The sequence below is a fragment of the Macrosteles quadrilineatus genome, unplaced genomic scaffold (assembly GCF_028750875.1).
Source record: "Macrosteles quadrilineatus isolate MER2022 unplaced genomic scaffold, UCM_ALF_1.0 Scaffold_9__3_contigs__length_116548681, whole genome shotgun sequence".
In the NCBI taxonomy this organism is placed as follows: Eukaryota; Metazoa; Arthropoda; class Insecta; order Hemiptera; family Cicadellidae; genus Macrosteles; species Macrosteles quadrilineatus.
Window position 1 is genome coordinate 45,563,340 of NW_026542602.1, and position 13,573 is coordinate 45,576,912.

Here is a 13,573-nt window from a genome sequence, read left to right on the forward strand (position 1 = left end):
ATTCTGGTCTAATATCCACAATAAAAAAATCCATTAGGTCTCATAGATTTTGAAACAATTTTCATATTTTTGTGAATTTTACTACCCAAACAAAAAATTAAAGTCATATCTTGCTTATTGTGTACACTTATTGTGAAGAAAAATATTTTTTTTACTCGTAATTGTTTTAAGGTGATAAAGGGACTGTACTGTCCTCTGCCTTACATAAACAGCATCACACTATTAACATGAATTAAATCCAACGAATAGCATATTCATCACTTATATTCTTTTATAAGTACTAAGAGATCACAAATCTCTATTCAGAATATTCCTTACAATATTCCTATTCATAAGGCCTGTGTACTCCTAACCTGCAGCCTGATACGAAAAGCTAGGGTTTCTGTGTGAGAAACTTCAGTTTTGCCGAGATTTCTCAGCCCGTAGCACGAGACAGGGCGTGTTGCTGCACTGTGAGGTATGAAGTGGGGAGGCCCCTTGTGACCTGAAGAAGTGGTCTCTCCTTGTATGATGCTCTCCATATACTGTGCATACTCATTTTATAACAGGTTTTTTTCATTCAAATATTGTATTGGCCTTTAGGAGTTTATAATTTTTTTACCTAAAAAGTAGTAGGCTAATTCAATTTATTTTATTCACCATAAAAATTTACAATATAGTAGCTGAAGATGAATATGTGACATGACAATACAAATCTCGCACTACAAATAGTTTACACATAGAATGAATATATACAAGATATTACAGTTGACAGGATAAAAATTATTCACGGAAAGTAAATAAAACAAGTAAATAAAAATCATTCCGTATCATAATAAGGGCAAAGCGTGATAAATTTTTCCGATAGTTTCTTTTTTAGGTTTTTAACACTTAAAGTCTCGTCTGTTAAGGAAAAAGATTTTTTACAGTTCTCAAATAAATAGACGGTGTTATTAATAAATAGTGCTGAGTGTAAAATACTAAACAATTCCCTTTGACTAGCCACTTTTCCGATTGAGTTATATTTGTCATCATAACTTTGGTTAAAGAACTTAAGCCTATGCACCTACGTACATCTGATAAATAAACAAACACTATTAAATGTACATATCACCACTTATCAAACTGTAGACCCCAACAGTAAAGATGTGATATTCCTATCGCAATACTAGTCCAAAATTCTAGTACTGTTCAGATATTGTCCGATGACTCATTTATAGTCATCGCCACCCTAACTTGAGGCAGCCCAAGGCCGTACGCCGTATATCTAGTGCGGCCTTGGGCTGCCTCAAGTTAGGGTGGCGAGGACTATAGAACATTTACTCATTAGTTTTTCATCCCATTTGGCATTGTTTTACTCAGGATACTATATAGCAGTGGCGGCGCTTCCATAAGGGCCAAGTGGGCCGGGCCCACCCAAAATAAACAGTTAAGTATATTTTTAAATACTTATTGGTTATTTGGTTGATATTATTCGTTAAACTGCAATATAAATTAATTTTGAACTTAAGGGTCACTTTTGTTGAAATACAATGCAATAATCTCGTAACACATTGGAGAATCACAGATTTCGGGCCCTTCTAGCCACCATAAGACCGTAATGGACAAAACAACGCTAGCCGGCAACGCTTGAATATCAGGGAACAATGTATTGGAATATGGAGCAGGGTGGGCCGATTTGAGCTGGCCCACTGGACGTTGATTCTCAATATTCTCGCTGGGAGTGTTGAGCGCTAGTGTAGCTTTGTTTACATCCCGCCATTTATGTTGTACACCAACAGGCAAACTATTTGATGAAATAGGTAATAAAATAACGCTTTTAGTTAGTTTTGTGATATTATTCGTACAGATTTAAATTAGAGTAGCTCAACGGTACTGCAATCTTCAGAATTTTTAGTTAATATAAAAAAATTAAGTTCTTGCCATGATTTAAATAGTAAATTTACTGGCTAATTGTATGTTTGTAGTTAGTTTTGAGCAGGCCAATGCCTATCAGTTTTATCCAGTAATAAAACAATCTAGGCCTAAATATAATGTAGCCTTCCAAATTGAATTATTTACTATTGCAATACAATGTTTAGTAGACGAGTAGAGTAGACGTAGAGTAGACAACAGATAGGCTAGATATACTAAGTAAAATACTTGGAAGTAGTCTACTAAATTAATAGAATTTACACTTTCAGCAAAATATTAGTTATATTTGAAATTATTAGTATAGCCTAACTCACAGTTGTGATTATTGACACAAGTTAGGCAAAAATTTAATTAATTTTAGATTTTGAAAACAATGAAGTGAATATGACACATGGTAGGCATAATTTAATTGTAGGTTATGAAAATGAGTGTGATTGAAGTGGATAATCTTTTAACATTAAACCTTTCTAACCTCAAATAATAAAAACCCATCTAGTTAATGTCTAAATTTAAAAAAAAGTTCTGGGTAAAGGACCACCCTCCCCCTTCAAAAAGGTATTCCATACCCCCCCATACCCACCTGGAATGATCCCACCCTGCAATGTCCCATCAACGGCCTACCCTACTGTTCAGGTAAAGCGCCGCCACTGTTATATAAGACCATCAAAAGTTGGGTTATTGAGTGTAAACATGTTGTTTTGAGGCTGTAGATATCCTGGCAAACTCATTCTTGACAGTTGTGACCAATTGTAGGCATTCGCTACGAGTGTGCGGCTTGCCACAAGACCTACTCCAGAGCGGACGCGTTAAATCGTCACAGACACTTGGAATGTGGCAAATCACCCAGCTTCTGTTGTCCGTTCTGCTCCAAACGCACTCACCAGAAGTTCAACCTGATCAGACACGTCAGGAGGATGCATCCTGACAAGAGCGTGCAGATGGAACAGAATGATATTTTGAATAGTATCAGACAACAGTATTTTGTTAAATAAAATTTTTGTTACATAGAGTATTTCATTATTTTGTGTTGACCAAATTAGTTTTAGCTACACGATAAAATCCCTGTAGTAGAGTACCTGGACATCTTCCCGTAGTTTACTAGCACTAATCTGTATGAAACAATATATAATAAAAAATGCCTTCTAGTATAGCTCGTGACATGTAAGTTGGCGCTGGGGCATAGGGAGGGAGTGTTGGTAGGGGGTGGGTGGAGGTAGGGAAAGACCGGACTGTAAACATTTCCGCTGACTCACGGAGTTGACACCCCGTGTTTCATATACTTGAGTTCCTTCACGAGGGTGAGGAGGGGGGGGGGGGATGCAACCCGCATGGAGGAACATAAGGTTTTTGAACTAGAGGCTAAGTGTTTCTCAGTACACATATTTTTTTACTTGTTTTCAGGATAACTCTTGTTATTTTACAACACAGTAAAACCGCAGATGAACTCTTTATAACATTGTAAGGATTGGTTATCTATAACATTTAAAAAGTTTTCCAGCCTAAATCGAAAGCTAGGACACCCAGCAATTTAAGGACACACGGGAGGTCACTGTACAGTTTAGGCCAACACTTGGACAAACCTCTCCTATTTACATACAGCCTCACATTCGGGGAGTGAGCTGCTTGTCCCGTCAGTTTTTGCGCTGAAGTTTTATTTTAGGTTTAGTCTCTTACCAAACCTAACCTAACCCTAAGCATGAAATATTTTACATAATTGTAATATTTCACCCTGAAAAACATAGTGCTAGTGAATTAATGGAAATGGTCTAAGAACCTTATGCCCCTCATACTTGAAAATAAGTTGCTACTCTTTTATAAAATAATTTTTTTTTAATCCGCCGCATTACAAGTAAGAATTCAATACATGTAATGAGGTATGTTAATTTTCTTACATTACAGCTGAGAAAACACTTAGTGTTCAAGACTTTATTTATTTACATCTGTATTGCCTCTTAAGTATTACGGTTACCACGTTCTAAGCTGTTTGAAGAATGAATCACCACCGCTTGTAGTCCAGGATCATAAAAAAATGAGTCGGGTCATGTTTTATGTGATCTTATTCCACCCATTTGTTGTGAGGTAAACTTTCAAGATTAGAGAAGATTAAAATTTTGATATGTAGTGAATCAAATTTTGTTCATTATGTTACATCTTTTAAATAGTTGTATGAATCCCATCCTAAAGTGTAATGTTTAAAATTTAAATCGACGAGACTGTTTAACAGAATTGTTTAACGGATGATGGAAGAATTCAGGAACACATGGCTTACTTCATTTAAGCATCATCTTAATCTATCAGTTTTCAAAATAGTTATAGTTCCAAGGTGTCTAGTTGCAGTATTTCATCAGTATTCTAGCTTTGATATGATTTGAGAAGTGAAGCTTAGTGGAAATAGTTAGCTTAATTAGTATAAAAACAGGTGGTAAGAAACGTACCTAAGATACAATAATCTTGATGGCACCACTGAGAAAGAAAACAAAAAAAAAACTTAATGTTAATCGTAATGTAGGTGAACAATGAATGACCAAATAATTTTGTAAGCAAGAAATCATAAATGAAAAATGATATACAGTTGATGCTCAATAATATGATGTAGTAACACTTCGGCCCAGTAACATTTCGGCCAAACTCAAATTTCTTAGAAAAACAGTATCACTTCGTCCCACTCGCTTTTACAGATGATTAAATAAGCTAATGGAGTAACATTTCGGCCCGACGAAAAATTCACAAGGGTTGAGGAACGCAGTTCAGGTAGTAACAGGTACATGACCTGTATACTTTGCAACCACCCTCTGGTGGAATGTCGCCCAACCGTCACCCCTTGCATCCTCTGACCTCACATGACGGAGAATCGGTGGAATCTTACCTAACCTAACCTAACCTAACCTAACCTGTCAAATATTTTGTTGGGATGAAGTGTTACTAGTAGGCAGGTAGAGAGTTGGACCGTAGGCCACATCTGAGGGTTTCGGGCCGAAATGTTACTGGGCCGAAGTGTTACTTGGGCCGAAGTGTTACGACACGCAATAATATGACACTATACAGAGAATAAGGGATTAGAATTTACAAATAGCAGATTATGTAAACAGTACTAAAGTGAACACATGTCCCAAAAATAAATCAAATTAATAACCCCAATGTGTATTCTTTACCAATTAGATGTTTAAATTAAGTGTCAAACTATTTTCCAAAAAGTATTGTTTATTGAATAAAAAAAAAACACTTTTTGATCAGCTTATCCAATCTTGCCTATATGTGTTTCTGACATACTTGTTGTTACCTACTTAAGTTCAATTGACAATTAACAAATCATAGTATTACACACCTTATTAATCACTACCACTCGTTCTAAGGAAAACGATTTGAAACATGCAAGAATTATGTCTTAACTCGAATAAAATAATAAAATTGCACAGGGATCAATGAGTAACTTATTACATCCTCAGATACTAAGTGTGTTGGACTATCAAATTTCAGCTTATTGACTATCAACTGTAATAATTTTGTCCTGTTATTTTCTTTTGCTGTACCCTATAGTCTTTCTTTCTCTGTGGTGTCGAATAATTTTACGCTGCATGACTGAATGGGATACTAAATTTCTTTTGAAACTTTTTCCGACCTAGGAAAGAAGTGTAAGAAATGGGTGAAGACACTAGTGCAGTATTCCAAAACGGTTAAAGGCAGTCCAGTCTTATCCTGCTGCGATCATCAGTACTACCTAAACAAAACAGCGGACAACGGGAATGTCTATTGGACGTGCGTCTTTAAAAACCGCAAGAACTACTATTGCAAGGGGACACTGGTCATTACCAAAGACAAATACGTAATAAAAGCTAACGATCACAGGTGTGATCGAATTGATCCTTACCAGGTTGTACAACTTAGTTTGAATTAAGGGTAAAAAGTAATACGTATTGACGTGTATTGATCATCAGTATTGATCATCACAAGTCATTTGAGATTTGAGGAAACTTTGGATGCTAGGACGATTAAGAAAGGGTCGAAATCTGTTAGTTCCAACTCTTATAAATGGAAATTGGGGCAGGAGAGTTAGGTTAAGCTTTTGACCTTTTATCGTTACCAAAAATGTTATTCCCCCCGTTCAAAATACAAAAGTTAATATGCTAAAAAGTAAGAATGGCTACATGGTTCTACCATTTTCTTTTGAAAAAGACTCCTTGCAAGGTAAAATTCAATTTTGGAAACTTGTTATGTGCTTTCAACTTTCTGGAACTCTTATCTTGTGTATATTTGTTCCATATCTATATTTTTTAAATGTTTCCCTAAGTCAGACAATCTCAACTAAAAAAAAAAAAAAAAAAAAAAAAAACACAAACAAACTATTATCACCTTACCTCATGCATTTAGAGAGAGCTAGGGACAGTAATCAGATTTTGACCCTTACTCAGAATATACATTAGCATTGAATCTATAGCTAAAGTTAAAAAATTTAGTTTCATGTGATGAATAGACTGAACACATTTTGCACTATTGCAAATTGTAAACCATAAAACATTCTTATTGAGTGTAAAAACTTTATTGGCATAGGTAATATAGTTTCTATTTATATTTGTTCTAGTTTTATTGTTGATGTATATATTTAATAAACCTAAGTTTTTTACATATTTTTGTTATCTGGCTGTGTCAATATCACTAGTCAACAATTTAGAATGAGCTACCTAGTGTTTTAGCCTAAAAGTTGTTTAAAATCTAATTGATTATTTAAACATTCCAAGAACTTGTAGATGTCTTATAATTACGCTAGGTTTTGTTTTTGGTGCTTGAAACCACTATACTTAATTATCCTTTGTGATTTAAAATTCGTTAGAAAAGATAATCTAATATTTCGGATTTAATTTTTTTTAGATTCCAGGCTTAACAAATATTTTTAGTAAAAAGAAAAGTGAGTGTAATAATTTCTGTAGTCTTCAACTTGTTTTAAAGCACCAGAATTTACAGTAGTCTTATCATATGCATACACAAAGTTAAAATAGATATAGCTCATAAAAAATAGATTCCACACTATTAGTAGTAGGTACCTAATTTATTTGATAGTGTTGTAAATTATTACACATTTTGTGGACATATTCAACAATTAAAAATATCCAATGCATATTTTTAAATGTGTTGCTTTTTATGTTAGTTTTACTGAGTATAACAGTGTTCTATGATTAATTTGTTAAAATCCAATATTGTGTCACTGTATCAAACATGTTTCACAAAAACTTTATAATTATATGATTGTTCCTATATAAATGTATGCAAGTAAATTTTTATCCTTGGCTCTTGGTTTTTTTTTCCTAACCCGAGGTTATTGAACAAGTGGACATTTTCTTTACTCTTGGGATGCAAATAATTGGTTTTGTCATACTATTCATTGACTTTGAATGAATTAGGGTTATAAACCAGCTGTTGCCAGTTGATAACGGGACAAGTATTTCATAGAGTGTGCTGATTTTACAAAATTATAAAAAATATTAAAAATACAAAAACTTTTTTCTTATAATTTCTCAAAACTTTAAATTTGTTATGGAGAATTAATGATAGTGTTATTTACAATAAAACCAACCGCTTCAGTTTGGTACAGTTTAAAATGTAAGACAAAATAAAACAGCATTTTAAAGTTAATGTGGAGGTCCACCCTGTCATATATTAAATTAAATTAATTTGTTATTTTATTTGAATCTGGCTGGAATTTCAACCTGTCATATTAGGATAAAGATTTTAATTAACTAACTGCTGTGACTATTTTCTGGTTTGTTTTTCCTATTGTCTATGAATTTAGGATAACAAAATTAAATTTGCCGCAGTACTGTCGATTTCTAATGTATTGATCTATGGGTTTAATTATACAGACATTAACATAATTAGGTGTAATTGGGTTGCCGGATCAATTCTGAGAGAAGTTTATGATGGCTCGAAACTGGATCCACCTGTCCGTGATCGCTTGGTTTAAATAAATTTACTGGCTAATGAAACAGCTGATTTGAGTCAGTAACAAAGCTACACAGATCTTCTCACACCATTCTACACTCAGCCTTCACTCATATTTGGGTAAAAATACACACCTAGGTGGCGTCCCCATCTTATTTGATAATGATAATTGGACGAGCTATAATAAAAGGTTAAAAGAGGCCGCCAACCTTTAGGTAAACAATTATAATAATTGAATTGAAGGCTACTCATTCGTAAAAAAAGTGAGACTCAGGTAATCTAATACTGCACATTAAATATGATACAAGCCATACCAAGATATGAATTAAATATTGAACTACGCATAGTTTTAAATGACATAGTCACATCACTCAAATAATCTGTTTGATCACCTAGGGGGACGATGGATAACAAAGAAGGTGCGGTATTTCAAGACAAAAAGAGGAAAACCTGGTCTTGCCCTAGACAGACATCAATATTATTTGAACAAAACTGCCAAGAACGGGACCCTTTATTGGATGTGCGCTTTCAAACATTGGAAAGAGTATCGGTGCAAAGGAACTTTAGCTATTAGCAAAGATAATGTTGTACTGGCAGCTAAACACCATTCATGTACCGGTAATCTAGACGAACAACCTATTGAATGCTCGGAATTTGAGGTAGTCGAGGATGTTGTTCATGAGGATCTTGATACGTCTATTCCAATTTGAAAAGTGTTCCGATGGTATGAACTCAGATTTTTCAAGTCATTTGATTCTTTGTATTACAAACTTTAGTTTTTTCAGGTTTGTATAGCTGTTAAATTACACGATGTTAGTATGTATGTGTTTCCTTTTTCAGACAATTTTTTACCAAAGTACAAGTTTTTACCTAAGCCTGTAAATTTTTTTTACATTGAGTTATTATTTGACAATTGACCTCTATGAAATTTTGGGCAATCTTATTTCGTATTGTTCTTAGTAAGTAACATATTTCCTGATCTAGGTAAGCAATGGGTACCAAAGAAAGTGGAGTACTTCACGACTTCGAGAGGCACCCCTGGGTTGATTTCTGAAGGATATCAATATTATTTGAATAAACGTTCAGAACATGGAACCTTATATTGGATGTGCGTCTTTAAGAGGCGAAAGGAATATCGATGCAAGGGAACTTTGGCTATCAGCAAAGAAAACATTGTACTCAACGCTAAAATTCATTCTTGTAGAAACGAATAATTCTAAATGTTATACAAAAATGTGAGAGTAAATTATAAACTGTAGTTTTCAGAAGATATTTTAAAGGAAGACTTGTGATCCATTGATCATTAAAATTACAATTTTTAATACTTTTTTACATAACATTTACTTAGCTTGATTCCTTTTCCTCTAATACTTCATGCTATGGTTAATTAATAGTTTTGTGAAATAAGATAACTATGATGAAATTTTGTATGGTTAGATATATATTCTTATAGTTATTTTGATAATAATATTTTAACAGTTTTATATCATTGTGAACACAGGATATCCTTGCAAGCATTCATCATTTTGTTTGCTTGTGTTGAAATATAATATTTTTAGAAATTTGTTTGGTTATTTTGCAAACCTTTGCCTCAGAAATAATGCAACTACAGCACATAAACAGCAAGGGGACTTTTAATGCTAACCAAAGTGTCAAAAAAAAAAAAAAAAAAAAAATAGAGAAACGAGTTTATACAAGACTTAAACACCTTGATTAACCCAGTGACTTCTTTTCACACAAATCAGTTAGAAAAAAAAACGCTAAAAAAATATTTACTTTGGCTTAACATTTATTCAGTAGAAAATACATTGTCTCAAAGATAGTATTAATTATTGACACATGGGTGTATACTGTTCTATAAAATAACCTCAACAAGTCATAACTGAACCTTAATTATAAACAGAAAAATAGTTGTATTGATTTGCTAGTTAAAGAAAATATGTGAATGAAGGTTTGTTACAGGAACCATTTAGTAACACGATCAATCTTTTAAATACAGTCCAACCTCGGTTTAACGAATCTGAATGGACTGAAATGAATATTTGTCATACCAAAGATTTCGTTAAAACGAGGTTTGGTATATTGAGGTTAGGTTTGCAGGAATTTTGCCAAATCGAGGTTCACAAACAAGATCTCGGTCATCAGTCCTCGGTGAATGAAATAATTGTGACGCGCACAGCAGAAGTTTGTGCAGATGAATGTTGCGCAAGCGTTGACGTCATCTTACCATTTTATAGCCATCAAGAAACTGTGATTTTTCAAAAACAATAATGTGGAAGGAGTTCGTTATATCGAGGGAAAGACGCAGACAATTTGTTAAGTAGAGGTTAAATTCGCTATGTAGAAGTTCTGACATGATAAACTCGTTATATTGAGGTGTATTATTTTAGCCGGGATTGTAAAAAAATGGTTAAATCAAGGTTGTTGATATGGTTTGTTCGTTATTCAGAGGTAAAATATACATTGAGTCTTATGGAGTGTTCTAGGGATAAAAAAATCGTTATATCAAGGAATTCATTATATCAAGGTTTGTTATCATGTTTAGACTGTATATTTTGTACAAATCAGGTAAATAATAGACAGTTCAACATGTCTCATGTGCTTGAAAAAATATTTTTACAACAATTATACCTGTATCTTGCTTTCAAGATTTTAATCCACCTACAGTATTGACAATTCAATACTTTACCAAACTCTCAGATATGACTGAATTTTTTTTAAGTTCTTCTACATTTGGATAAGATTTCACTTGCCAACAGATAAGTTAGGATTTTTTTTGTACAAGACAAAAATTACAATAGTATTTGTCACTCAATGGTCAAAGAAGTATTTAAAACATCCAGCTTTGAAAAAAAGATCAAGGACCAATTTGTACAAAACGCAGAAAGTATGGACCTTAATTTCAACCATTCTACGTTGATAAACTGGATGTAAAGGTAAATATAATATTTTACATATTTTAGGTTTTCTGTAGTTGGCCTGTTAAAGAATATAAATAATGCTTGTAGACGGAATTTTCTTTTGGCCTATTTGCTTTGCTGTACAGGCATTTTCTGATTCGATTTCTTTTCTTCTGTATAAAAAATATTGATTCCAAATTTCTTCTATTACTGTCTCACATTTATTTGAGTTCAAACAAGTTTTGATTGATTACTACAGTAGGTTTTGTTTGATTTTACTTCTTAACAAACCCTTTTGATATTGCTTTGAATGATTACTAAATGCACTCATTTTGTTACTAAGTGCAGAGTGCATACATGCACTGCATAATATAAAATTTGGTGTAGTTGTTAGCATTGAGATCAAGCATTGCTTTGAATGTTTTAAAAATAAAAATTACATGTCTCAAACATAATAAATAGAATGACACTTCAAATAGTTTAAAAAATAAACATTTTATTATTACGGTCAGGTAAGCGAAAGCACACTTATTTACAACAACTTAAAGAGTCAGTTAACATAATAATTTTTGTTGAAATTTTGTTTGTTGATCTCTTTAATTAAAAGTAAAAACTCAATATCATTTATCAGACCAAAAATATTTCCTTGAATTTTTATTTTTTTAAATATTAAGATTTATAAAGATTTTAAATTATTCTTCTGTGCATCGTAGAACCTGGTGGTTAAATTTCCTACCAAATCTACATTTAAATCAATTTTACGAGGAATGGATGATTTCAGTTCTCTCGCTGTACAACTCCAAGCTGGGCTTTCAACAGCGGCTCGCGATGGAGTTACTCTCCATGAGATTGAAAGTCGGAGTGGGGGCGGCTCCGTGGCAATGGGGTGACCAGGAGGCAGAGCGGCCGCCTGGAGCGTGGGAGACGGATGAGAAGGGGAAACCATTGGCTCCCTACACGTGTCCCGACTGTGGCAAGTCGTATATGTGGAAACAAGGGTTGAACACACACAAGCGACTGCATTGCGGCAAGGAACCTCGGTTTCAATGTCCGTACTGCCCCAAGAGGTGCTACCAGCGAGGCAATCTGGACAGTCACATTCGCAACGTTCACGCCAACCTGCTACAACCTAGGTTAGAAACCACTCTTCGTCTTGGGGGTGGGCAGTGATTTTTCATATAAAAAGTGAAAAATTACAAGTAAAATGTTTCACTAACGATTTTACAAAGAATTACATGGAATATTACAAACCTTAAACAGTAAAGTTATTTTTCTGAAGATCAGAGTAAATCATAAACATTTTTAGAATCACTGGAATACTATGAAAACACAAAATCTAAATCAAGTAATTTTCTTATTTACTTTTTTATACAAATACTATTACAATATTTTACAAGTATTCCAGCTGTAAGATAACCCAATTTTTTTATATGTAAACAAAATTGTTTCATGGCCATCTGTTTTGATGTAAACAAAATGTAAACTTTGAAAAGTTCAGATGATTGACAAGACAACATAATTCAGCACCAACTCTGAAATTTTAAAAGCCTATAGGGCTGGGCTTTCATGGGATATTAACCAAACGAGCAAAAGGCACATCTAGAGGATAAGAGCTTTAAATTGATATTCAATATGCCTATAAAATTAAATATTTAAGGGTCAATTTGCTGCACACAAAAAACCAACAAATTCTTTTAATAATATAGATGCACTTATTTCGAAGATGGCGAACATAGTTGAGTTTACAACATCGAATTAAAAACCTCAGATTACCATTTTCATGAGTGAAAGTTTTAATAGTGTAAAGTTATAACATATAATAATAAAAAAAACTTTACATTTTTAATGGTATTGTTTACATATTATGTGGTCTATTTGAACAGTTGTTTGTTGGAGTTAAAAAATAAAAGTTTTGGATTGCTCATTTTTTTTGTAAGTGTAATAATACTGTTACATTTTTTATTTTATTTTGTGAAGCTTATGTTGCTACAAAAATTGTTTGTATCAAAAATCTAACTCAGTTATTTTGTAATATTATACATTGTACATTTTTTTATATTATACAGAGGGGTTCTCTCTGTAGAAATTATAATTAATTTTTCAGGAACATTTTCAACAATTATTAAAAAGAAATAATAGTCTTTTATTTTTTCCAGCAGTGAGATCCTCTGCAAGGAAGAAGTGAAAAGTTCCAGTGAACTCAAAAACTAAAGACTTTCAGTATTACTCTATATTAACTATGTATACGATAACAATATACGTTTATTTTTAGAATTAAAATGACATTTTATATAGTTGTTTTAAGTGACTCTGGTCCAGTTTTTATTGTTTGTGATACTTTGATGAAAATGGACCCAACGATATTTATTGTGCACTGCCTTATTCAGATTTATTTTTTAAATGAGAATTATAAATCGATATGTATATACTTAATTTGTCATAGTCTCTATCTATAACTTTTATAAAGTGTTAACAAAGGTGCTTGTTGAATCTTCTTTCAAATGAATTTTCTAACTCTTTGTTCTCCATAGAGATTTTAGTTTAAATCAACATGTACTAAAAAAAATATTAGAGTATAAGTTTTTATTCATCAATCTGTGATTGATCTAATTCATTACAATTAGATACTAATTTAATTTCTATCTGAATTGAATTTTTGTACTATCAATATCCGTTTAATTTTGTACATTCTACTATATTGGTGGTATTTACATGCTATATAATAACAAGGGTATTTCATTTGTAGTATTACATTTTGTGCAATAGTAGTTTTGAGGATGGTGTTTTATTTTTAAGTTATGCTTTAGTTTATAGTTTTTTTATATTTTATTTATTTTGATGGCTTT

The 13,573-nt window shown here is 32.7% G+C and overlaps 2 protein-coding genes across 4 annotated transcripts in view; both read left to right on the forward strand.

The window, feature by feature from the left end:
- The window catches only part of LOC129002334 (longitudinals lacking protein-like), a 128,108-nt gene that overhangs the window by 36,720 nt on the left and 77,815 nt on the right, over positions 1-13,573 (forward strand). The window lies entirely within an intron of this gene.
- LOC129002341 (zinc finger protein 775-like) lies at positions 11,405-13,203 on the forward strand. Of its 2 annotated transcripts, none has more exons than XM_054430076.1 (2): positions 11,405-11,860; positions 12,884-13,203. In XM_054430076.1, the coding sequence occupies exons 1-2, from the start codon at positions 11,499-11,501 to the stop codon at positions 12,936-12,938; spliced, it is 417 nt and encodes a 138-aa protein (XP_054286051.1). In that variant the 5' UTR covers positions 11,405-11,498; the 3' UTR covers positions 12,939-13,203. The 2 variants fall into 2 exon arrangements, with proteins under 2 accessions (XP_054286051.1, XP_054286052.1); XM_054430077.1 differs by having other exon boundaries at positions 12,887-13,203.